This window comes from Cyprinodon variegatus, unplaced genomic scaffold (assembly GCF_000732505.1).
Source record: "Cyprinodon variegatus isolate N-32 unplaced genomic scaffold, C_variegatus-1.0 Scaffold106, whole genome shotgun sequence".
Lineage (NCBI taxonomy): Eukaryota > Metazoa > Chordata > Actinopteri > Cyprinodontiformes > Cyprinodontidae > Cyprinodon > Cyprinodon variegatus.
In genome coordinates, this window is record NW_015150559.1 from 681102 (window position 1) to 707123 (window position 26022).

A 26022-nucleotide genomic window follows, 5' to 3' on the forward strand; every position below is an offset into this window, starting at 1 on the left:
TTTTACAGCAAGTGCCAGTCTGTGCAACACACATATCCCAGAGTAATAAAACCCAGCAATTTCTGAACCCCAACATGAATAATTCTGTATGAACAGGATGGGATGTTTTTTTTTTTCATATCAGTGAATCATCAGCCAGTGCAGCTCTTTAGAGTCTGACTAAATGAGTGTAGAAGTTTAACTAATAACATTGCTATGTGTGTTTGTTGGCTATTGAATCTGATTGATAGTCCTGACCTTTCTGTTGCAGACTTTTACAGCCTGGGAGACATATGCACAGCGCAGACGGTGAGAAAATACAAAGGGTCAAAGAGGAGAGACAGAAATCAATGATGGCACCCCACCTGTGCCTCTGTGCAACTTTGATGCTGGTTTGGGGTTCTTTGGAACCCCCGGTTCATTCGGCACTGGCACCAGAGAATGAAGTACCACTTCGCCCAACTACATGGTTACCAGAAGGAAAGATCACCTCAGTAACTCTTCCTAAAGGGAGACTTCGAAGGTAACAAAATAAAATGCAAATCTAAGAGGAAATGCACTTACATTTAAATCAATCCACAGCTATGAGCTCAGTGCCAAAAATGACACAGAGGAGGTGGGGGTTTTGGTATACAGTAGATCAGTAGACCAGCATCTGACACATTGCTGAAAACACTTATTGCAAAATAGCCAATATTTGGCAAGTCACGGAAACACCGGGTAACATCCTGGTAACAACCTGGTACTATCCTGTATCTGATCTGCTATTATTTTATTTTTCAAGCAGTTGCTTATCTTAGTTATCCTAATCTAAATTTTCATAACTAGCAAAAAAAAAAAATCCTTGAGGTGTATTAAAGGTTTTGAGGTCCTGTAACATTAGGGGTGATGGTGGCTCAGAAAGTAGGGTCCAAGCCCCCGCTCTCTCTGTCTGTGTTGATGTGTCCTTGGGCAGGGTGCTTCACCTGCCTTGACTGACGCTGGTGGCCAGAGGCAAGGCCTTTGGTGCTAATTGTATACCCCATATGAGGTGATGGAGGAGTTCCTCCATCTTTTCTAAACTTGCAGGTGTTTTTCTTACTTAAATGAATTTTTGCCTGTATTTTATGTGTGTTGACATGATTGATAGGTTTGCAGCTGGTTTTGTTCTGCAGCAGTTTTATGTACTTGTAGCACATTTACAATTGCACTGCGCTCATCTAATATCAACACATGATTGATTAATTTAGATTTCAATTCAGTTACGGTCATTTTAATTGAACATACTTACAAGACAATTCATCTCAAAGCCCTTTACAATGTCAATTCTATCACATCATACAGATAGTTGATTTAAAGTTTTCCATCTAATTAAATCCAGCAGACAGCATTAAGCCACTGACTTTCAGCATTAACTCCAGTTGGGTAAGCATGCAGAGACAGTAGACAGTTCATTTTATTGTGTTATCTACTTTGCAGCAATTACTTATAAAAAGAATTCAAGCAGTAACCGGAGGAGGGGGGGACTTTTAACAGGAAGAAACCTGCTGAAATTTAATTACAAAATCAATAGTAATCAACAAACAAACATTAACATTAATAACTGTTCATCTTTAGTTTGAGGCAAAGGTATGCCAAAGGTTTATATAAGATCCTCCCCAGTTTCCTTAAAAGCCACTACTGTGACCAGTTTCCTTTGTCACTGGTGAAAAGGTGCCTCAACACAAGGTGGAACCAATTATTCAAAAATATGTGTTCATTAAACAGCAAACAAATTGTATTTAATAAGCTTAAAGAACAAAAAAAAATTAGCTTAACTTGAGTTGCACCTATGTACCCCCTTCCAAAGTGACCACTGTCCATTCTGGCACATGAAAAAAAGGACTCTTCTGTTAGAAAATGTTAAATAAAAGTGAGATCATGTCTTTTTTGGTGTTTCAAACCATCATTTTAAAGCCAAAAATATCTTGAATATATGATAAAGTTTTGCAAATTTTGTACAACCTTTGACAAGATTTTCTTAATCCCCTTTAGTTAGATGCAAACCAAAAATACTGCTTACGAATAAAGCTCAAGAAAAAAAAAGCAAGACTTTTGCACATGAAAAATATCTGTTTGAAAATCAAAAGACAAGATGTATAAACTCACAAAAATGTCTGAACCACAACATGTCGATGCAGTGTGAAATCACAAAATTGAACATATAAAATCATTAAGGTCTGTAGGTCAGCTACCGCATACAGTATGTTGATAGCAATGTTTGTTGACTTAAACTTTCATGATGCACACGTCACTGTGGCAAATTATACAGATGTGCTGTTATGTCTCAATGAAAAAAAAAACAATAAAAGTCTGGTAAATACTTTCACTCATTGTTAACATTGCTTTTAAATCCCACTGCAACATTTTCAAACATTTCCTATTTCTTGCATAATGATAAGTGTTCGATCAAATTGAAGCAAGAAACTAGTTCGGGACAATTAATTCAGCAGGTCCTCTTTGAAATAACTTTAACATCTATCTGGCTTGCTTTTAGTTCAGAGTAGTAGGATGCTCTTACAGTAAGTTTCAAATTTTTTTATGAAGTCACCTACAGTTAAACACAAAATATGAGTGTGGGACATAACAACATGCCTCTCAAGATGCAAATGAGCACTTCTGGAATAGATTAAACAGATTTATCTATTTATAAAAAGAATTATGTTGAAAATAAGGCTCCTGTAAACCCAAATTTGTATCTATTACTAACAAGCAAATCTCACTCATTTGGACATCAGTTTTAGTTTTTCTTATAACAAGATAAATAAAGGAAAAAAAAAAAAACATTAGTAAAAAAAAGAGCAAAAACCAAAAAAAGATAAATTAAATGTTTACAAAACCTACTATAACCTTAGAATCACATTTAATGAATATTTAGACCATGCTTCCATTGAGGTTCAAGTGTTGTTTAAAGTACTTCTTGAATAAAACTATTTTTAAGCTGTTATTAATTTTGGTCAGCCTCACATTTCTATTTAAAAAACAGCACATCTTTTTACGGTAAATAGAAATGTGAGGCTGACCAAAATTTTTTTTTTTTTTTTTGCCTAATGTAATATTCCAATCTTAAATGTTGTCTTAAAATAATCAAAATCAACAGAAATAAAAAGCCTGAAAATGTAATTTTTTGTGATAAAACTATTCCGTTTATTTCACTTATCAAACTGGTTGTCAAAGAAAAGGAACTTTTAAATAATATATCAGTTTTATTGAATGTCTGCTAAAAATCTTTGTAAATTCAGACCTTATTAAGCAATACCTTAACCAAATATGTAAAGAGGGGAAATAGTTTGGGTTCGTAAACTAATTTTTTTCAGAACATTATCTTCAAGCCCATAAACATTTAGTCCATGGTATAAAAGTCAAGCAACTAAGCCAAACTGAAGCTCTTCGTTTTTTCTACACATTTTAATTGATCATTTTTTAAATATGGTTTTAATTCTCTTTTTTAATTTCAGTTTTTTCAAGTTATCAAATGTAACCCTTCCTGCCTAAATGTACCTTTTATTGTGTACACTTTTCACATATGATGTCTTTGAGGTGAATTTTCTTATTCCAAAATAATTCTGTCTGCTTTTTTTTTTTATAGTATTCTGAAAGCTTTGTACCAAATGGATTTTTCCACATTTTTTTCTGTGTTGTTTTATTTTAGAAAGTACTTTTCAGAAACATGTCGACAACCATCCTCCTTAAAAGAAGAGAAACCACACAGAGGTGTTGCTCATTTGGTCTGAGCAATCCATAAAAGAGCCCCTGCTTTGCGTTCGGAAAGCCATGATCTAAAAATGATGTCTCCTCATGTGCTGCCGTCTGTCCACCCGAGCAGTCATGCTGAACTGCAAGGCAAATAATGGAGAGAAATTCTAATTCGGAAAGTTAATCACTGTTAAATAGGCAACTAAGTGCCCTTGAAAATGACATTGTCTCACATCTGTTTGGAAATAAGCACCACCTGTACAAGATCATAAATAATTGTGCTTCTACTTATGGAGAACAAATATTTATCAAGAATAACTGATGCAGTTATAGATTCTCATTAAGCAAAGCTAACTGCAGGAAAATTGTATAGCACCTTTTTTTAAGTTCCAGAAGGATAAACAAAAAAACAAAATGGGTTTCATTTGCTGTTGAATTCATCAGTGGGAATGGATATTTATGGCTTTATATGATAATCAGTCTACACCCCCTTTTTGGTATCACTATTGTGCATGAAGGAGAAGGAAAACAATAAAGTAGAACACTTTTGAAAATAAAGTTAAGGTTTCTTTAATTACCAGAGAATGAAAAAAAAAACCCTAACCTATCTATGAAAAATAAAAAAAACATTCAGGAAAGTAAAGGAATGCTGCACACAGCCTTTACCAGGTAATATCTCGTCTTTGCAGCTGAACTGAAAGAAGATGTTATCTCTTTTGATGCTTTCTGTGAGGAATGAACTCGGGTCTCATGGGTATCTTTTGCTGTCTGATCGCAGGTTATATTTCACACTGAAGAAGAAGACCTCTGTGATGTGGGTGACCGTGAGCCCCTGTCACCTTCCTATTGAATGGAGCCTGGCTGCCCGCACCCTGAAAGACAAACCACTCAAAAACCTGCAATGTGAGTACAAAAACAGCCCCTTCCCATATCCTAAAGAGCATCACTAAACCTGCCTAAGCTGAGATGATCAATTTCGATGTTATCATCACCATTTTCGGGTTTATTGAAGGACAACACGGCTAATCCTATATGAAGTTATGTTCATATGAGAAAGGTGACTTTAGGATGGAGAAGATGCTTAACTTTAAGGATTAGAAGTATATAATTTACCAATGTTTAACATCCTCTGTTTTGTTTACTGCTACTAGTGTATCAAGATATTTTTTTTATGAAGAAGCTAGGGTAGTTCTGACCTGAAATTATTCTCTATGAAGGTTTCTCTTTCCAGTTAGGGTGTTATCAGTACATCCTGGCCATTTGTTCCTGTTGAAAACAGGAGTAATGGTATATATTTTAAACCACTCTTTCACAGAGGGTGGGGGGGTGTACCATCAATTCTGGGTGTCACTTTGTTGTATTGGGTTTGCAGTTTTAAGGTATCATAAAACATGAAACAGTGAAAACGGCTTACATCTTTTAGATTCCTACACTTCTAGAGCAATGAAATACCACTGGGTTTCACACTGCTGCAAGATTCTGCAAAGCAAACTGGTTAAACAAGCTCAAAGGAAAGCATATAGCAGAATTCCACATTGAATTCGATCTGCAATCAAAGAATTCCAAGTACAGCTGAAATAAATCTTCTTTTGGAACTAACCAGAAAGGTTCTTGGATAAAAAGAGGGACTGCTTCATTGTGTTTTCCAAGTGCTTCTTTCCTGGTTACCTGAACAAGCTTTTCCACATGTAAAAATGGCATTATGAAGTTCTAAAATGACACATAAATCATTCAGACTGTGAGCTTGTGGGTCTCCATCTCTCTATCCTGAATTATTCACTTTGATTCTGTAACATTTAGTCTCAACTGAGGAAGGATATTTCAGCTCCAGGAGACATTAACTGAAAAAACAAGTGGTGTTTTTTTTAGCTTTTTTCTGTTTGTTTGTCTTTTCATCTATTGCATTGTTTAAATGAAGAGCGTGCATAGACCGAAACAAAAACACTTGACTGAATGAAAGAGAATCTATTGAAGTGGTATTTGAAATGTCATCTTTCAGTAAATTAATTAGGTGCAGAGGAGCTTTTACCATATCTGGGTTATAATTTTTTATTATTTTTTTTTTTTTCTGGGAGATTGTGGTTAAGCCTGTGCTCATATATGCACAGCTCTTTTTAGTGTGCAGCTGCTGCTATAACTAGATTATCTTTAAAAATCTAAGTTTGAGTGTATCACCAATGAAATATGCTTTTAGAGGCAATGAAACAGCAACAAATGGGCATATTGTTTGTCATCATGATATAGAAATATGCAAAAGCCTGACCTTGCATGATAGGCTGTGAATTATGTCCAATTTTAAGGTAAAGTCTTTACCACAAATTCATACACAAATAACTCTTCTGTTATGTTTTTCTTTTGAGTATTCAGTTTTACTATGCTCCATGTTTTCTAGTTTTAGTGGTTTAATTCTTATTTTGTTGTCTTCTCTAGTTATTTTTCAGTTTTCAGGTTTTTATTTGTTGCCCTCTGCTGCCCTCTTGTGTTCTCCTTGTTCCCTAGCTCCTTTCCAGTCTGCTATGTTCACACCTGCTCCCAATCTGCTCGTTAGTCCTCTCTTTGTTCAGTCTTCCATAAATACACTCCTTGTGCAGTTCCTCAGTGCTGGTTCCCCGTCTAACTTCCTCCAACTCTGTCTCTCTGAGTCTTCCTCGTTGTGATTGTTTTCCCCTTGATGTTTTCATGGTTTCTGTTTTTTTTTTTTTACTTTTTTTCATGTTTGATTTTTGGATTTTTTGGATTCCTGCCTCAGTTGTCTGTAAACGGTTCATTAAATCATCAAGAAACTCACCTCTGCCTCCCAGCCTCTACATTTGGGTCCACAAACCACAACCAAATTTTTAAATTTCCTTGTATTAAAAGAAAAGCAAAAGTTTGACTTTATAAAAAAAAAAAAAGTGAATTATCCGATAGCAATATTATTATGTATAGGAGCTTTAGCTCCCTTTCTTTAGATCCAATACACAATTTCAAGGATTGTCCTATTTTACCTTTACACAGAGATATGAGTTGAGTGATGTCTGCTGGTGCTTTTCATTTAGCCCTTTGCATTTTTTAACTTTTGCAGTCATCTAAGAAAAGACTAAAACTGCCATTAAAGTGATCAGTTTCTCAGTGAGATGCATTACATAACAATTTATTCAGTGGTCATTTTGCTCATTCACACCTTGTATTTCTGCAGTTTAAATTTAAAAAAAAAAAAATTAAGTTACTAAACAAGCTATCTGACCATGTGTCAAATTCTAGTATCTTTAAGATTATTTTCCAGTTTTATAGAAATAAATTATTTTAAGTATTTCCTTTAATCCAACTTAGAGATGGGAGGTATAAATATAAAAAATCTGTATAATATTTTTTGGTACTGGTTCCAATAAAAACAATACATATTGAAAGCAATACTTGATGCTCTTAAGGAAAGAAAGACAGTATGTAAATGGTAATTTTGACAATATCCACTACACTTTTCATTTAAGGATTGGCATAAAGTTTATCATTACTATAATAAATCGTAATTCTTGGTATAATGGCAAAAATAGCCAATTCCTAATCTACCTTCAATATATCCTGTTGTAAAGGAAATTGACAACTTTAAAACAATAATGTTTAGAGCAGAAATAGAACAAGTATGAAGCGGCTTGTTTTTATGTATGAAATGAAAAGAGATTCAAGGGAAATGGCACCACAGGCTTGCAAGAAATGCATACCAATGGGTATAACTCTGAGGTAGTGGTTAGATAAAGACAAAAGACAAAGCTGGAAAAGCCTAAAATAAGAATGTGCTGCAGGGCTTTCTTGAAGGACATTGTGGATTATGGGAAAAGCAATATATTGTAGTTAAAAAATGCAGAGATTGTTGTGTTAGAAGTTGTATCGCTATTTGTCTTTGCATTTTTAATTGTATTGCTTTTTTGTACTGTAGCTTTTGTATTTTGCTGAGTCTTCTGGGCCACCGTCTGTTACAATAATAAATTCTTTTGAGGTTTCTATAAAAGATGTGAACAGTGCAGCTCAATAAAGTGTCAGGAAAAATTACATGTTTCCACATTTTCAATGAAAAGTTTAAAAAGGATTCCCTGTGTTTGTATTCAACTAATTTACCCTCACAGACCTAAAAAATAAAGAGCAATTAAGCAAGTATGGTTATCTTGGAGGTGCACCTTGACACCCACAGTTCAGGTGGGAGAATGTTTTGATCAGGCAGCTATTAATGTTGCACTGCACAGATCTGGCCTTTACACAGAAAGAAGCCAGAATAAAGCTGTTGTTCAAACAAATCCATTAAAACTCATACCTGCAGTCTTAAACTATGCATGCAACATCAAATATTTAGAATAAGGCGTTCTACTGAGATATGACTATATTTGATGGGTTTTCTTCTACTTGCAAAACACTGCACATTAACCTGAACATACTATCCCCACTGTGATATACTGCTGTGCAACTTAAGCTAATTAATGTCATGTTTTGATTCCATAAAATTCTCACTTGTCTTAATTATTTGTTTTTTACGTGAACTGTTAACACAGTCTGCAAATGGGTTTTAAACAAGCAAAATATATTTTTGACATGAGTTAGACATTAATACAGAACTAAATACTGGTTTTCTTTCCTTTTAGGGAGCACCAAGAAAAGCATGCCTGAAATTTGGTGGCGAGGTCCTGGAACAGAAGTGAAAATCCACAGCTTCAGCGGTGATACAGCAGACACCTACAGTGGCCCTTCCCATCCCCGCGCCTCTGTCTATATACTGAGGCTGCGCTCAAAGCAGCAAACCACTAAAGCTACAGTGTTTCTCCATGAAGGCCCAGGGCCCTTAGGCATCTTTCCTCTACTGCCAGCTGACCCGCGAGTTCACACATTAGGTGTTGGTATGACCAGCGTAACCCTCAGCTGGGCACCGAGTGCCTCCATAAAAAGCCTCCCAAAGGCAAAAAACAGTTTTGAATACTGTGTTCTCACAAACTCTCTGCAAAACTACCCCAGCCTCTGTGCAGTAAATGAGAGGAAGAAAATCAAAGAAAATCCGAATCGAGGCAAGGAAGGGAAAAAGGGACAAGTGACATCATGGCCAGTCTTAAAAGAGCTGTGGTGGGAGGAGAGGGACAGTTATCCTGAATCCCAGACTCTGCCATCCACACTTACAGATGATTTGGATGATCTCCAGTGTGCATGTCAGGGGACAGAAAACGTTTGCACCGTCTCCGAGCTCCTGCCTGACACCTCATATTACTTTGATGTTTATGTGATAGATAAGGTGAATGGGACCAGTGCAGCATACAAGGGGACATCTGCGCGGACACATGAGGAAGCACGGGCTGCAGTCGTACCACTAAGAGAAGGAGAGCTGAGGTGGGTGACCTTTCGGAACAGAGGCTCAAATTGGCAGCAGTTCTTCAGTTTCCGCCCTCGAGGGTGGCAGCAAAGTGGCCTCCTCACCTTGCAAAGCTGTGGTGGAGGTGAAAAGATAACAGTAACTGTCTCTAGCAAGGGACAGGTGTTGACCTCTCAGAAGGTGGGTGCAGATTTAATCCACATTTGGCTCCAAGGAAGTCCTTCCTATCTTATTCTCTTGCAACAAGACGAAACAACCAATAGCCAGGTAACTAAAGTTACAGACGCCGTTCGATTAGGAGGTTTAAAAGCTTCAGTTAAAATGCAGGTTTCATCTGCCTACCACCGCAGAGGGGTGCCATCTCTGCCCTCCACCTTGCAGATAAAATCTTTCAATCGGCTGCGTGGCTGCAACAGCGTCACCCTGGCCTGGATGGGAACAGAGGAGAGAAGCTTATACTGTGTGTATCGCAGAAAGCTCAGTAACTTTAATGAAGAGGCGGGGGGAGCATCCGCTCTGACTGCTCCTTGTCTGGGCCCAGAGTCTCGCTCTGACACTGAAAGGGTTCTCTGCAAGTATTTCCAAGAGCTGAATCCTCGACGGGCCGTAACCACAGCTGTGATCGGGGGCCTGGAGCCAGGAATGGCCTATGTGTTTGATGTCTATCTAATGAGACGCTGGGGGATCCCTATCAAATATGCCAGCAAGATGGTGAAGACCAGAAAGGAATGTTGAGATGCTGCCCCCTAGAGGTGGCTTACAAGTTGTCCCTATTATGGGAAAGTGCATCAGCCCCGGGTATGCTGTAAAGACAGACCAAGAGCTCAAAGCCATTTGACTGTTGTCAAGAGACATTTTTGGGTAAAAAAAAAGAAAATAAAATGTTCTCTTGAAAAAACTGTGGTCAAATTCAAACCCTACTTTATCAGAACGAGTGGACGACAAGGATTTGGGAAGGATGTACACACCAGCAAAAGTGCATAACATTTTACAAAACAACTTTTGTGCTCTTTTCATTTAGTTCCTCATCGTTGACCATCATAGTGACAAGCCAGCTGTCTGAGTGCTTTTTAATAAAAAAAAGTATCTGTGTAAACAAGAGGCGGGTTTGTGACGACAGAAGTAATTATTAAAACAACAAAGAAGACTGTGCCAAATTTGCACCTAAACAGATGGGGCAACAAGGAGAGGAGATCAGAGACGGAGGGATTTGCAGCATGTATATTCAGAGCTGCATATTTTACAGGCTAATAAAACAGGTGGAAACGATCTGAAGATGCTAAATTCAAAGTCTGTACTTGTCTTTTTGTTCTGCTTTTGCATGAAGCAGTGTGAAATTTCTAGTGACTTGCCTCATTGTCTTTGATGTATTCTTGTGCTGCTTCAAAGTCATCAATAAATACTAAGGTATCTGTATAATCTGGAGTGATGAATTATTGTGTATATGCCCCATGAACTGGAATCTGTCATTGAGTAGTTTATGTTAGGTTTTAACTTTAACCTACTCCTTTCCGACCTTCAATGATTTTAATTGGTCAGAAGAAATTTGCTGTAAAAGAGACGTAACATCTAAATACTCTGTTTGATGGTACGGTAAGTTTACAGTCCCAGATGTGTTTTTTGTCAGCCCTGATAAATGTTCCAAAAGCCTTCAAATAAATTCATTTTATATTGGTGTTGGATAGTCTCATTTAAATCTACTCTTTAATTTGGGCATATTTATTCAGAGGGAAAATCATATTTTTGAAATAAATTGCTGGCAGAACTATTTGTATTTCTGTTGCTAATGCTACGAACAGCCCGACTAAATCAACAGGACAATAATTTTTCTATAAAAATTCAGAGTGTTTCACTAAGATGGGGCACACAGAAAAAGGCATTTTTGATAACTCCTCTTATACGTATATATATATATATATATATATATATATATATATATATATATATATATATATATGTATATATATATATATATAAATAAATAAAATGTACAATGCAAAATTGGTTTCCAGAAATGTTTTACAAGCGCTACACTGCTTCATCTCTTCTAATTAAACGTACTCTGTTTTTCTTATGTATTTACAATCTTGTGTTAACAGGTATTGACAGCTAGACAGTACTTTTAAAATGCATAAAAATCATCAAAATAAAAATATATCTTAGCATTTTCAGAAAAGTAAAAGTTTAATTTTCTTAGTATTTATTCTTCGAGTAAAACAATAATGTTTTACTGTTTACATTTTTCTTTAAAGCTAAATTTTGGTCAAAGGAGAATAAGACCAAACATTTATTTAGTTAGGTTTTGTTGGAAGATGCAATTACATATATATACAAAAAAAACAAATGTTCAATCTTATCAGGCCCACTGATTCATAACTGATTCTGATCAAGTTATGCCCAGTATGCCAGGCTAAAATGACATTTATTAGCTTGACTGAATATATATATTCCAGATGTCTCAAATGCATTTATTCCTAGTCAGAATTTTAAGATATCTATCTGTACATTTCTTACTAGTAGCAATGTAGTTTTGACAGGGAAGAATCTTATTTTAGAGATCAACGAATGGAACAATAGAGAGGACAACGCTTCTAATAAATCTCAAAACAGCCTGCCATATCATGTGGGCCCGTTTTCTTAAAATGTATCTGTCTTTCTGTCTGTCTGTCTATCGTATATTTTTTTGAATATTTATAATCATGTATCATATTAATGATATTGCTTTATTATTCAGTTAATTTATTTATTAAGTATTGATGTATAGCGGTTTAACACAAATAAAATAATTTATATAACGAATTATGCTGTCAGAACCAATCAAAGAAAGCCTACAGCATTACGTAAGCACGTCTTTGCACGTACGGAAGTACATGACAGGCCAGGGCGCCAAATTGCTGTTTAGAGCTTGAGGTGCTTAGAGAAAAGGGACCGGTTACTTGAAATCGTTAAAATAATCGACTAAAGTTGCCAATAACCGGATCTAACTGACTCTTCAAACAAAAACTCACGATGGGTTTGCTCGAGCGCTGCCAGGAGCTGTTCAACACCTCCAACCTGTACGAGGTACTGGGTGTAAACAAAGAAGCGAGTGAAGCAGACATACGAAAGAGCTACTACAAAGTTTCTCTGAAGGTCCATCCAGACAGGGCACCAGAAGACCCGCGAGCCACTGAAAAGTTTCAGGTTCGCTTTTTATATTGTCAGCTGTCCAACCGGCGCAAGCTAGGAGCTAATCTAGCTAACTGATGCTAACCAGTGGTAATAAGGAAAACCTCGTCATAGCGATCACAGTTTTTCAATGCAGCAGTACATGCACGTTTGTTTGGTTTTTACAGAGTATTAATTTGGGCAAATGTAATTTATGTTTAACGGCTAAAATGACACATGATTAAATTTTGACTCCAGGTATTGGGGAAGCTCTATGCGGTGCTGAGTGATAAGGAGCAGAGGGCAATCTATGATGAGCAGGGGGTGGTGGATGAAGAGTCGGATGTTCTCAGTCAGGATCGCTGCTGGGAGGAGTACTGGAGGCTGCTGTTCCCTAAGGTAATAATTCCGTAAAAAATTCAAAAAATTTCCACTGGACTTGGTTTCCAAGATTTGAAGACCTTTCGCCACCTCTCTAGGAAGCTTTCTCAATTCAAATTTCTGGATCCGCAGTGAGTTTGAGTCTTGTATAGACAAAGTCTTGTATCGCTTGGAAACATGCAAATGGTTATCCAAGCGATACAAGGCTTTGTCTATATAAAAGACAGGGGTTTTAACCAGCTGTTTCAATAGCTTATGGTGTGAACCTAGAGTCAAACCAAATCTGTGCATCAAGGGTTGCTGGTTCTCATCTCCTAAAGGATCCATTTAGTTTTTAATCAGTTTTTGTTGTTTCACAAAAAAATATTTAGTTTTACTACTTTGGTTTTGCTATAAATTCTATGGACTTTAAGTATGTTTCTCTCTGATTAAAATCGCAGGCTTAACCTCATACATACCTTTCTGTTACATTTTCTTAACAATTTTCACAATAATAAAATTTGTTTTTGATCTTGTCTTAACAACTTTTGCAGCCAAAATCATAAAAGTCATGTAATACTCTGTCCTCTTCCAAGACTGATGCCCTGCATCGATGCAAAATGTGAATACTAGTGACCTTGCTACTGTTTTTATCTCTTTCCTAGATCACGGTTCAGGATATTCTTGAGTTTGAGAAGAAATACAAGGGCTCTGATGAAGAGCGTGAGGATGTCATCCGGCTCTACATGCAACATGAGGGGGACATGGACGCCATCACTGCTTCGGTTCTCTGCTGCTCTCAGGAAGACGAGCCCAGGCTGTGCAGCATCATCCAGGAAGCTATCAAGAGCGGGCAAGTGGAGGCCTTCCCTGCTTTCACCAAGGAAAGTAAAGCAAAGAAGAGGGCTCGCAGGAAAAGGGTGAGAACTATACAGAAGTTAAAAAAACAAACACAAAAATGCAATAAAATGAAAAAGATCCTCAAGCTTAGGTATTGTTTTATTGGTTTTTCCATTGTGATTTTTTTTTTTTTTTTATGGCCAAAGTGTTCTGGTAAACAATAGAAAAAAAAAGTTCAAATACATACCTCTTTCTGGTATCATGCAACGACTGCACATAAGCAGGTAAACCTGTGTATCTTTACTAACAGTGTGCTTGGAACTGATCTTTCAGGCTGACCAGGAGCAACAAGAAGCAGAGGAAATGAAGAAAGAGATGGGCCTTAATGATGAGGATGAGAGTCTTGTCATGATGCTAAAGGTATTACCTCCTTACACATAGGGACTAACACAACGCTTTCTCCTAATTACGTCTTACTTTTATCTCTTCCTTCTTTTGCAGCAAAAGCAGCAGTCCAGAGAGAAGAATTTTAACAGTTTCCTCTCAGATCTGGAAGCAAAGTACTCCAAACAAAGCACCAAACCACAAAAAGGAAAAAAAGCCAAAAAGTAAATGTTAGAAAAAGCTAAATAAATTATGTATTTTTTTTTTTTTTTTTTGTAGTTCATATAAAATCATAAATGTATTCAGGATAACTAAAACTGTTTCTGCCTCCTAGTTCCCAATGTAACACAAATATGTAAGTGCTGTTAATTCTTGTAACGTGCTGTAAAGTTTCTATAAATAAATGCAATTGTTTAAATCATTTGTATTTAAGTTTGTAAAACACAGGCAATTGTATGTTATTATTATCCCTTGTAAGAAATAAGTAAAGAAACTACTATTTATGCACTAACCCTGATGTGACTTATCAGAGTACGACCAGTTGGCTTTGCTCAAATAAAGAGCAAAAGATGACATTAAATACACCATTTTGTACAGACATGAATCATTTCTTATTTACACATATTCTGTATGATTCCTACATTGTAGGATGATTTCAGCAGAAGCACCTAGTTGGTAGAGATCCTCCCTGTTTTTACAACAGATGGTTGGATTTTGTAACCTGACAACAGCCAGATGCATGTCTAGCGCTAGACATGCATCTGGCTGTTGTCAGGTTATGGATTTTGCACCCAACAGGTTTTCTGTTTTTGTTACGAAGGTAATACAGTACAAAGCTCCCTGACATCAGAGAGGGCGGAAAAGGTGCTTTTTTTTTTTTTTCATCCTATAACTTTTTATCCTGCATAGTCATTCACCCTTAACAGCAACACAGAGCTGGGCATGTTATACCGCATTTTCACATAAAGAAATACTCATTTTTCTCATGCATAGCCACATATACAACCCATACTAAACAAAAAGTGATAGCTTTTCTGTTTGGCAGGCCCATAAGGTGATTTCTGAAGTACAAAAATAGGCCTTCAAATATAATTCAGTCATATATATATATATATATATATTAATAAAAAAAACTTCAAAACAATGCAGGCAAAGATTGATAACGGGTAGGTTGTGGAGATCAGTGGCAAACTATAAGCCAGGCCTGCTGGATCTGGATGAGAGGCCGCCTCTGGTATAGGAGTGGGGTGGAATAGACAAAGGAACAGAAGCAGCTGCTGGAGAGGAGAGATATATAACAATAAAATTAGTTGCTGGCAAACCTTAACCATTATGCTGCTCATAAAATTTACTAGCAACTGTCTGGAATAATTAAACTGAAATCCAGCCAAGTTATTTTACTGACATGTGACAGGGGCCTGAGACTCGGGCTCTTCTTCGTCTTTTATGGGCGACTGTCCCAGCGGGTGGTGAGGAAAGGAATCCAAAAAAGATGAGCTGCTGATTCCAAGACTGATACCAGTCACACCAATTCCCAGAGAGTCTGTTGATAAGAAGGAATAAATAAATACATAAGTCAGTAACTACAAGACAAAAAAAAAATTAATCCAGCATAAATCAAGCTCCAACAAGGGCTGAGGGTTAAAAGCAAAAATAAAAAATATCAACCTCAGGGTAATGCTATTTATAGTTAAAAATGTATGTGTTTTTCATTTTGTATAATTGACCTACAATAAGTGACTTACAGCTAAGCAACCCCCCAAAATTCACTCTCAGAACCTAGAAATATTACATACGACCAAATAAAAGAAATGTTCCAACATGGTGGCGTTTGTTCTGGTCAACACAAGCATGGGAAAGACTGACACTAGTTTTCAGACCGTTGTTAATAATCTAAAGACACTAGCTCTTTATAGAGGGCTGCATCCAAGAATATGGTTACATTTTGATAGGAAGGAAAAAACGTGTGTGAAAAAAGTGCACCAGAAACAGAGACCATTTACTTTAGTAAATGTTCACACAACACGGACTGGCCCTGACTCATTTTGCAGCTCCACATGTGGTTGTTCAGCACAGTGAGGGAAAAGTGCATAGACACCAATAAATTCAAAGTTTTCTTTTCCTCCGGGCGGAGTTTCTGACCTGTGGCTACAGAGGCTCTGCCCGGCCGGCCCTGCCCGATGTTGTCCAGCACAGTGAAGGAACTACGGTAAGGAGTGTCGGACTGAAAGACAAAATCACAGCAGACTGATATTAAAACATGCAAACACACAATGAAAGCTATAAATCATATTAAAACAATCCTGTTTCATTCTATGAGGAACGCTAAAAAAACTCACCCTGTATGTGCGGGTTGTGCTGGGTCGAGAGAGGACGTCCTGTATGTGGTGACGATCTCTCGGTATGGAGCTGCGAGCTTCATCGTGAAAAGCACTGTTGGCACGACTAGGAGGGCCTTTATGACGCTGTGAGACAGAAATAAGAAGAAACAGCTTTTTGTGTGACATCAATGCTATAAGCTTTGGTGCATTTCATCATAATTTTTATGTGAAACAATATTTTGGAAATTTCTTTATTTACAAATGATCCTCTGAAACGTATTCAGCCCCCTTTATTCTGGTATCCCTAAATAAAATGATTTGTAAACAGTTTTTTCTGATTACTAAATACAGTCCTTCTGTGTTTGATTCTCAGTATGCATATAACTGATGGTAAAAGGCCTCCAACATTTGCTTTGAGAACCTTAGCGAACAAAGTGCAGACAGATAAGTAATTACGTAATTTCCCTCTGGGATTATTAAAGTATGTCTGATTCTGAGATAAGAGAAAAACACTGTAGAGAAGTTCATAGTTAAGTTATGAAATAATATTTAAAGCTTTAAACATATCCCAGACTCTATGTAAACCATTGTCTCAACATAAAGAGTTGGACAGAACTGTTTATGTTTGACAGGCTTGGCACGGAGAAGATTGACCACAAATTGGGATTTTCTGAAACAGTAATGAGAAGAAAGCCAGCATCATGCTGTGGGGGTATTTGTCCACCAGGGACAGAGAGCCTGGTCATATATACGAAACGCATCAGCATCAGGACAATGAAGTTAGACAGCCAGCCAGCCAGGGCTGCTATTGTATAGTTTGGATCAGGACTTGAAATTTGCTGTTAAAAGATGCTCTACATTTGATCCTACTGTCTCTGGGCTGTGAGAAGATTACAGATATAACCCAAAATGATTGCAAATGTTATTGCAGCCCACACAAATCACCATCAAGAAGTTATGCAGAAATGTAAAATGGTCTAAAATCCTGATAAAACAAGTTTTTATCCAGTGAGGCGACAAAATGCATAAAAGGGTAGGAATAGTTTTGAAGCAGCATACGGTAAATGACTGTTTTAGGGTAACTGATACCAGCCATACTGGTTCTGGTCGTAATCTATACCTGTGTGAGCTTTGACTGCACTCCTCCATGAGACGACTCAGAATCTCCGGTTCCAATGGGGGGAAGGGGGGTGTTGCGGCTCAAGGGCAGCAGTGGAGATGTCAGTCGGTCACTGACTGTGGTTCTGATGGAGAGAAAGTGGATCGCTTTCAGAAGTGTTTTTTAATTTGTCACCTTACAGTTTTACTTTTATTTGACCACATCTAACTTTAAAGTATGAAATGTTTTAACCCCTTCTGATGAAAAGTACTTGGTTCATGGATTGTCATTTGGCAAATGGATCCAAGTTAGTTTAAACCAAAGTTTGGGTCAAATTCTCAAAGGTTGAGATGATCTACTGCAATAACTCTAGTTGTCATGTTTACCAAGATATACAAGAAGGAAAAGGCTTTAGTAGGGTTAATGCCATGTCTAACTCACAGACGTGTCCCGCGGATAACCTCATCCAGGTGTCCCCCTGTGCCAGAGTGACTTGAGCTAGGAACAAGGGGCAGTAGGTTTCGAGGAGGAGGGTTTCGGCAGTGAGCTGATTGCAGTGGACGAGACAGCGAGGAGGAGCTCTGCACCAGGGCCCTACGAGGACGAGGTTTACTGGAAGGGACAGCGCTAGAGACGGGCCTGTGAGATGCACGCTCGTTCGGCTCCCTGCATGGAGACAGAGAAAGATGCAGAGCTGCTGATTGGTTCAGCGCCGGGTGTTTTAAGCCACAAACAAAACAGTATCTGATCAAGGATTTGCATCTTTTCTTTTGCCAAAATCTGATGGTAAGAATGGTAAAATGTTTCCATACTGGCTTCTCTCCAGCACAGCCAAGTTTCTCTGCTGCAGGGGAATGCTGTGAATCACGATGAGGTCGTTCAGGTTGTGCTGCGCTGATGCCACCCCTACAGGCGCTCTACCAGCCTGAAGGTGGAAGAAGAGGAGTGAGAGGAAAAAAACAAGATAGATGGATCAAACAACATTTTTTGAAACCAGAGTAAAGAACAGCTAGTGAGGAGGAGACAAAAAGAAAGGATTCCCTGGAGGAATGTGGTTAGTTATTTCAAAATACAAAAAAATGAATCAGCAATCATGCAGCTAAGGTCCCAATTAGAATAAAACCCTCTGATCTTGTTATAGGTAACTAGAGAGAAACATTATTCAAAATAAAAAACTAAATAAAACAAGCTTTGCGTCTCTGCAATGTTTTGAAGATGATTAAACACAGTCAAATGGGATGCTTGAGTGTTAATCAACAGGAACGAGCACAGATATTCAGAATAATGAGCCTCTACAGATGGCGTGATGCTTTAAGCAGGAGAGTTACATACAGCGGAAGGCCTTTTCTGCTTTTTGGATTTCCACCTGGAATTGTTCTTTGAGCCGCTTGACTTTGTGTTCTTTAGAAAAGGGAGAGGGGATAGCCACGACCAAAGAAAGACAGAGGATAGAGGGAAAGAGGGATGGGAAAGTAGAGAGGACAGAAAAGTAGAGTCATAAAAATTTAAGAAAAGCAAAATATACAAAAACAGCAGGTTCAAAAAAACATTTCAAATATAAGGCAGAATGAGAAGGGATGGAGACAGTTGGAGGTGAAAAGTTACAGGCAGGAATGAAAAGCCTTAAATACTGAACTATCCACACTAACTGGAAAACTCTGACAAAAATGTTTAAATAGGTTTAAATAAGGTTTTATGATCATAATCTTTTACAGAAAATTTGTCAAAAAACAAGCATTTAATTTAATTTATTAAGTAGGGAATTAAAGATACTCATGGTCAAATATTTTGGTAAAACCAATGAATTTTACTGTGTAAGAATCCACCTTAAAATAAAAAAAAAGGGCACCTGGTATTTTCAATTATCTTTGTCCCTTTGGAAAATCTTTCTGGATCATCCAGGGGCGGCTGCTTCTTTCCTCTCTTCATCTAAATAACTGGTTTATTATCCTGCTTATGGACTCTGTGACGGGTCATATTCTGTTTCCTGGACAGATTTTAACTCGGCGTCTGAGATTTCAAACAGTTAGTAAAAATACCGTTAAAGTCTCACAAAGTGTACAAAGTGGGCTGCCATTGTGCGGTGCCCAGGGAGCAGTAATAAGAGACAGCATCTTAGATCCTCCACCAATCAACAGGGGTCAAAAAGTTCTTCACCACAAAGGAACCAATCGGTGTGTTTGTGGCAATAAAACATCATCTTATTCCCACCTGATGGTTAAAGTGAAAAGTTCCAGGAGAGCTTGTTACATGCCTGTTTGCACATAACATCTCCAATGAGTGCTATGAGACTTGGTGATACTTTCATGCAGCCCCTTAAATATCTTACCATTCTTATGCTCATTACATAAACTGGGGCAAATGTTTAAATGTAATGAGCCAGAGAGAAATAGGTCTCTGTGCCCTGTCAAATTTATAACCCCATGAGAAAGGAAGTCATAGATTAATAATCAAAAGCAAAAACTCTGAGTGACCTAAAAAAATATAGAACATCTAAAAAGCGTCAGTGACATACATTTGATGATTCTGAGTAAGCAAAGGTGATTTTAATACATTAAAAAAAACGTATTTTATGACTAGGATTTTTATGTCCCTTCTCAATAAATTTTGTCAAATTATAGAATGGACTAAATAATCTGTGTAATATTATGCCTCTTCGATAAGGGAAAGCTTTAACACATCGTTATCTGGAGTTATAGTCATTTTCTTATATTGTCAATTAGTTTTCATGAGATAGGCTGAGATCAGTCACTAATGAAAAAGGTTTTTATTGGATGTTAAAAGAAAAGAAAGCTCAGAATGAATTATCTTATCTACAAAGACTGATATTTATTCAATGAAATCCCAAATGTCCTTTTTTCCCCCATAAGCAGTCTCTTGTCTAGTCCTCCTCAAACCACTGACCTGGAGCTGTGGTCCAGCTGCGAGCGGCGGCACCCGACTTTGACCGAGTTTTGGAAGCATGGGAGGCAGCATAAAAGGATTCTCAATCTCTGGGTGGAAAGGGCTCAGTTTCCCAGAAATCGTCTCTTCACCTGTTAATTAGACAAAAACATTCCAATCTCCCCTCCAATATTAATATATATAATTATTTAAAGTAACTACAGATGTTTTTTCATTCATTCATTAATTCTTGAAGGAAGTAAGGAAGGAATTTTTATTTAGGTTTAATGAACCGTTTTCAAAATAGCCTAGCTTAATGTGTGCAAAGCAGATAAATTCTGTATTACTGGAGGTGCAGCACTCCCAGTGACGTTGAACCAACTCTTTCATCCAACCGACCAGCTCCTGCCAGACATCATCGAAAAGCAAGTCAAGAACAGCCTGACGCCGACAGCGGTACGGTGAGACGGGGGGCAGACGGTGATGCCTCTGCACCGACTCCAGACTTTCCTCATAGCTCTCCTCATTCCTTTTAGAGACACAAATCACAACCAGAATTAACATCGGTCCAGCCGGATTCGACAAGTATTTATAAATGTGAGCTACTCACAGGTCTCTGCTATCATAAGCCAGATACTCCTCCATCTCACCATCTACTTCAATCTCTCTCGTCTGGTCATGGCTGCTGGAGCTGTTGGTAAGAGGGCCATCAAACTCCGAAATTGAGGATTTTATCAGGGCAGCTTTCTTTCCTTGAACATTCAACCTTTTTTTGCCCAAAAAGAAAACACTGTTATTCAGAGATCAATCAGTCCTAAAACAGGTTTTAAAAAGTGCTTTTAGTCAGACAGTATAACTGCCTTGTGTACGTCATCTGGAGACTCAACTATCCAACACGCATTTAACCCAAATACTTAATGAAACAGTATGTAGGTTACAGAAATATAACTCCTTTATAACTGCAGAAATCAGAAAATGCGTCCAAAAACCACTCAGTACAAAACATTCTAGTATTTATCTGAATGATGGAATATGTTGTCAAAAAGACATTTATAGAGAGATATTATCATTCAATCAAACGTATTTAGCCACAAACGACAACTAAACACCATGTGCCATTCTCATGAGGGATTCAATGTTTTAATTTGCTCTACAGAACCGGATGTAACCACCAGTAAAATTACATTTTCACATCAAAGAGTGAGAAGAGTGAGTGGGTTTGTGTTTTTTTACAACCTACTCTGCACCCCCCTTCTCTTTGCCTTGGCACTTCACAGCCGTTTTTCTGCCTGTTGATGGACTGCTGGCAGGGCTGGTGCTCCCTGGAGTCGCGTACCACTGGAAGCCCTCATCTGTGGGACACATAAGCTGAGTCCCCACAATCCTGAGAAACACACACATAAAGATAAAAGTTAGCATTACAAAATAAAAGCAGAAGCTTGAGGAAAACAGTGACAAACTTACCGAAGATGTGGAAACCGCGAGGTCCACTGCTGACATTCGTCCTGTAGCCCCTGGAGTATCCCCTCCCCGCTGCCTCTCCCTTCGTACAGTTCTGTGTCGATCTCATCAAACATTTGCTGCACTTGCCGCGATGCCGCCTTATCGAATTCCTGTGGGACAGTAAAAATAAAAACACATTTCAGGAATATTCATCTGTTCTTACACTGAATCTACAGCTGAAGGTTACTGCTTTGCATTCAAGTCCTTTTTATAAAAAAGCTACTGTTGAATTCTCTAGTTTCCAATCCAACAGAGAAGTTCATTTGAAATAAAAACAGAGGGAAAACAATGAGAGCCATGAGTTTGTTTTTCTTTTAACTAATAGGGGGGAATATAATTTATCAACCAGCTGAGTTAAGAAATACAGTATTCTAGCAAATCCACTGGAATGAGGCTTTTGCATGAAGCAACCTGCATGCAAATTAGCCATCTGGTATTCTACACAGATACTGTCTGTTTCCCACACATTTTCCAAAAGGTGATAAATGCTGGTTAGACTTAATGAGAATGTGGCAGGATGCTGGTGTAGAAGCAGAGCAAACAGTAGAGAATGCTCTGAATGCAAAATATAAATAAATAAATTCTCCTTTAACAACTGACTGGGACAGGTTGGCTTTTTTCACATCATAATAAAATCTCTTTCTGAAGAAAAGCAGCTTACATCGTATCCCCAAGAGAAAACAGAGCTCCTCTCTGTGGAGATACCGGTTCCTGTGGAGCTGGGAATAGCAGACCAGGGCTGGCTGGATGATACTGAGATAACCGTCTCACAGTCCGATTGGTCTGAAGCGACAGATGTCTGAGAACTAAATGGAATACACAGCGATCTTTTAATACATCTTATATAAATATAAAGATTAAACAGCAAAGACAAAAATCATTTCTATGTCACAAACACAAACCTGGAGGAATCCATAAGATTTTGGGTGAAAGGCCAAAATAAAATAAAGCATAATTATGAGAAGAAAAATAATATTTTTAAAATAGTTAACAAATAAAATTAAAAATAGACCCTTTTTGCTTTGTTTATTTGTGTTGTTTCAGCTGTTTCCATAATCAGAAGTCACCAAAGCAAGTCATTATGGCTTTTTTACAGACAGTTTTTAGTCCAGACACCGTACCTGACGCAAAAGAGTTTTAAACCGCATTGCAGTGCAATACATATAATATCTAATAAACAGTTCATCAGTAAGCATTTTATCCTCAGTACAGATACAGCTGCTCTGTAAGGGCAGCAGCTGGTTTGTTAGAAAACATTTGTCAATATAAAGCAACATGATGCTGAAGGAACCCAGAAACCTTCCAAGACATCACTATCTACCTAACCTCAGGGGCCTGAGAAGATGAGCTTTAACCAAAGAAGCAGCAAATAGCCTGGTGGATCTCAACGTTTGAGAGTCTAGATTTCACAGAGGGGTGGAAGAAGAAGGATATAAAATGTGGTTTGCCACGAGCCAAGCAGGGATCCAACTGAATATGTAGAAGCAGGGGCTCTAAAAACAAAACCGATCTGTTTAGCTCACATGCAGAATGTTATGTATTTTGTGAAGGCTTCATCATCTAGGGGGAATCCTTTTCTTCATGCAGGGGCAGGGAAACGGGAGGAAGACTTGGAAAAAGATTGAGCATCTGCTCCAGCAATAAGCACTGACGTAAGAACCATCTCCTTTTTTTTAATGCAACCAAAAGGTATTAATGAAACATTATTTAAAAAAGCAACAAAAAACAGACCAAATCAGAGACAGGAAACCATGGTATCAGAAAGGCCCTTCAAAGTCTAGATCTAAAATAAATAAATATTAAAAATATTTTTTCTCTAAAATCCCTGTAACATGTATTCAGGTTTGAGGCTATAATGTAACATGATCTACAAATTTTCAAGAGGTATGAGCATCACATAGAAAACCATTTCTTTCCTGATTTCACATGAATAACAAAACATGTCCAATATCTATTTAAATGTGGCAGAAATGTATTTTGTAGGGCTACAGAAACACAATTAGTGGCGGCTGCTGATAGAATCAGTGGAAACAAGGAGCAAATGTCAACTTGCTAGAATATTCTAACAGGCTGCCTAATTATTCATCCTTTTGACTGCACATCTGAAGAAGGCAATGTGATATTAATTAATCCGCTGCTTCTTGGTGTCACATAGCAAGAGCCCTGAGAATCAGCTGTCTGCTTAAGACGGTGTGCAATTACAAAACATGTAGAGTATCTGTGTGTGTGTGTATATTTAGTATAGTCCCTTGTTCTACATCATGGTCCTTCTTGCCTATAGGCCCTCAGCTACCTGTTGTGTGTAGAGACAGCCTCCTGTAGGTCATGGAGGTAACGTGGAGGGGTTTGGGTATCGTCTACTTCCTCGGGGAGAGGGTGGTGATCGAGGCTGCTTCGAGACAAACCACGACTGCATAAAGAGATAATAAGGAATGATTAACAAACTAGCATGATGAAAAATGATATATTGTTTTTCTCTCTTACTGGAACAGCAGTTAATCCTGACACAAAAAGATTTACACACTGTATTTAAAGAGTTTGCAGTAGGCATGGGTCAGCTTATGAATGCTAGAGAATTGCACAAATGTTCTAAGCGTGAAATATACACTGGCTAACTGCTTTTATTTAAATACTGAGGCAAAATTATTTCACCTTTGCTGGTGCCTATCGAAGATTTGGACTTTATTATGATTTTTAGGAGAATTGGCGGGAAAAACAAAGTATACTCTTTTGCATTTGTGGAAGAGGAGCAGCAGCAGAGGAATAGTACTGTCTGCTTGGGATTAAGTAAAATAGAAAATATGTAATAGAAAAATTATATGAAAATAAAAACACAAAACCTATTGGAATAAAAATATTCAACTTGTTTATATAGTAACAGATAGTAGAAACAGACAATGGGGATCACTAGTACGTACTAAGAATAAAGTGCTATGAACTGATTATTAGTATTAAAGCATCAAACTGTTTTTAAAGTATATGGTTTCACAAATGCCAAAATATTTCCACATGCATTCTTGTGGGGTGTTTTTTTTCTTATAATAATATGCAGTTAAAGGCGCCACTCTAGCCAAAGTACTATGGAAAGAGAGGCCATCACTGCCCACTACCCTCCTGTTGCTGCACACTGTCTGTCAGCTGGATAATGGAACATGTCTGATAAATGGTTTTCAAACTAGAGGGGCCTCATCTATCCGTCTTATTTACAAGGTACTACAAGCTTTTCATAAAATCCAGTGAAAAAAAATAATATCCTGCACTTTAAAGGTTCTTATATATTTACATGGTGTCTATCCTACTTATGTGTCAATGTAGGAAAATTGGCAATATTATTGATCCTATTATAATTATAGGTGTTAATGCATTGGCTTATCTTTGGTAGGACAAGTGTTGCCTCTTTTACATCATGCTAAGCATAGTAATGTTAAACATACACTGATACACTGAAATCTTAATATTTTTACTTACCGGTAAGTAAAATCTCACTAGCCATACTTGTAAAATTCAGAATATTTCAGGCCTCTTTCAATTACAAGACAGATCAGATGAGATGTAAATGTGTTTAACAAGTCACTAAAGCATTAAGCTTTTTTTTCCTTTTTTTTTTTTACCAGAGGTTTGAGTCGTAAGGAACAGTTTTAAACCTTGTCGCCTGGTTTTACAATGTAGCTTTAACGCTTAGTACTCACATCTCAAGTTTGTGCGATACTTGTTTCCTGTTGTAGCGTGAAATCATCCTCTTTTATCTCCGTTTCAAAGGCTCAAGCCCACGTCTCTCATCCCTGCCTCCTCTCCCTGGATTCTCTGCGAACAGGGAGGGAGCGCCAACATCTCCTCCAGTGCCCCTCTCTCGGTCCCCACCAAGAAAAAGCCTGAATCTGGAGGACTGCGGATCACTGTAAAGGGGGAGGCTATGCTTGTAAATTAGCTAACTAGCGCTGGATAAACGGTTATATAAAAAAGGTGAAGGTGGCTCCGCATCGCTTCTAAATCATGGTGCATATCGTCGCATCAAACATTGATCGCATACAATCAAGTACTATCCATTCAGCCTTTCTAAATGCTCAAACTCCTCGGACATATGCGATGCTAATGTTAGCATAACCGACGACAACAATAGCATGGCTGTCATGGAGACACGACGTCATAACCGCGCGGATATCTGGGAAATGTATTCCAAAAGCAAAACAAAGGAAAATTAGCAGAAGTGCCTACTAAAACATTTAAAAATAGAACTACTTTATAAAAAAGTAAAGTAAATTTTTTTTGGAGAAAAGTTACTCAAGCAGGCTATTGAGCAACTAATCATAATTTATCTGATTTACTTTTAAACATGACGTAAAAATAGACTAAGATTAAAGCCTAAAGTTGTTTAAAAATGAACGTACATTTAAAAAAACTAAAATAAAGGCAACACTAAAAATAAATCAAGCAAATTAAAACCCTTTTATAATAAATAAATA

The 26022-nt window shown here is 37.6% G+C and overlaps 3 protein-coding genes across 8 annotated transcripts in view; 2 read left to right on the top strand and 1 right to left on the bottom strand.

Moving 5' to 3' along the window:
* LOC107084669 (protein NDNF-like) overlaps nucleotides 1-10588 on the top strand; it is a 16644-nt gene extending 6056 nt beyond the window's left edge. For both annotated transcript variants that reach the window (XM_015374602.1, XM_015374601.1), the window contains exons 2-4: nucleotides 251-502; nucleotides 4472-4596; nucleotides 8307-10588. In XM_015374602.1, the coding sequence (XP_015230088.1) occupies nucleotides 273-502; nucleotides 4472-4596; nucleotides 8307-9757 (1806 nt within the window). In that variant the 5' untranslated portion in view covers nucleotides 251-272 and the 3' untranslated portion in view covers nucleotides 9758-10588. The remainder of the gene's footprint in view (nucleotides 1-250; nucleotides 503-4471; nucleotides 4597-8306) is intronic.
* Nucleotides 10589-11884: 1296 nt separating this feature from the next.
* On the top strand, nucleotides 11885-14046 carry dnajc9 (DnaJ heat shock protein family (Hsp40) member C9). The gene is made up of 5 exons (XM_015374631.1): nucleotides 11885-12205; nucleotides 12428-12568; nucleotides 13195-13449; nucleotides 13703-13789; nucleotides 13871-14046. Exons 1-5 carry the CDS (start codon nucleotides 12032-12034, stop codon nucleotides 13979-13981), a joined length of 768 nt encoding a protein of 255 aa, XP_015230117.1. The 5' UTR covers nucleotides 11885-12031; the 3' UTR covers nucleotides 13982-14046.
* Nucleotides 14047-14518: 472 nt separating this feature from the next.
* On the bottom strand, nucleotides 14519-25699 carry fam149b1 (family with sequence similarity 149 member B1). 5 transcript variants are annotated; one of them, XM_015374628.1, is made up of 16 exons: nucleotides 25249-25698; nucleotides 23853-23969; nucleotides 22221-22365; nucleotides 21521-21669; nucleotides 21297-21440; nucleotides 20667-20747; nucleotides 20404-20585; nucleotides 20078-20208; nucleotides 18506-18574; nucleotides 17986-18098; nucleotides 17615-17839; nucleotides 17195-17318; nucleotides 16093-16218; nucleotides 15896-15977; nucleotides 15159-15296; nucleotides 14519-15030 (listed from the first exon to the last, which is right to left on the bottom strand). In XM_015374628.1, the coding sequence occupies exons 1-16, from the start codon at nucleotides 25293-25295 to the stop codon at nucleotides 14945-14947; spliced, it is 1959 nt and encodes a 652-aa protein (XP_015230114.1). In that variant the 5' UTR covers nucleotides 25296-25698; the 3' UTR covers nucleotides 14519-14944. The 5 variants fall into 5 exon arrangements, with proteins under 5 accessions (XP_015230114.1, XP_015230112.1, XP_015230111.1 ...); XM_015374626.1 differs by having other exon boundaries at nucleotides 14519-15027; nucleotides 20667-20822; XM_015374625.1 differs by having other exon boundaries at nucleotides 20667-20822.
* Between the last annotated feature and the right edge of the window lie 323 nt (nucleotides 25700-26022).

Bases quoted from the DNA above. Each gene is read 5' to 3' on its own strand.
- dnajc9 (XM_015374631.1), top strand. From the start codon at position 12,032: ATGGGTTTGCTCGAGCGCTGCCAGGAGCTGTTCAACACCTCCAACCTG. The intron at 12,206-12,427 runs GTTCGCTTTTTA...TTTTGACTCCAG, and splicing joins GAGCCACTGAAAAGTTTCAG to GTATTGGGGAAGCTCTATGC. The intron at 13,790-13,870 runs GTATTACCTCCT...CTTCTTTTGCAG, and splicing joins GTCTTGTCATGATGCTAAAG to CAAAAGCAGCAGTCCAGAGA.
- fam149b1 (XM_015374625.1), bottom strand. From the start codon at position 25,295: ATGATTTCACGCTACAACAGGAAACAAGTATCGCACAAACTTGAGAT. The intron at 20,823-21,296 runs GTAGGTTGTAAA...GGGCAAAAAAAG, and splicing joins AAAGAGAAGGGGGGTGCAGA to GTTGAATGTTCAAGGAAAGA. The intron at 18,575-20,077 runs GTCAGTGGTTTG...CCTTTTCTAAAG, and splicing joins CAGCTGGACCACAGCTCCAG to AACACAAAGTCAAGCGGCTC.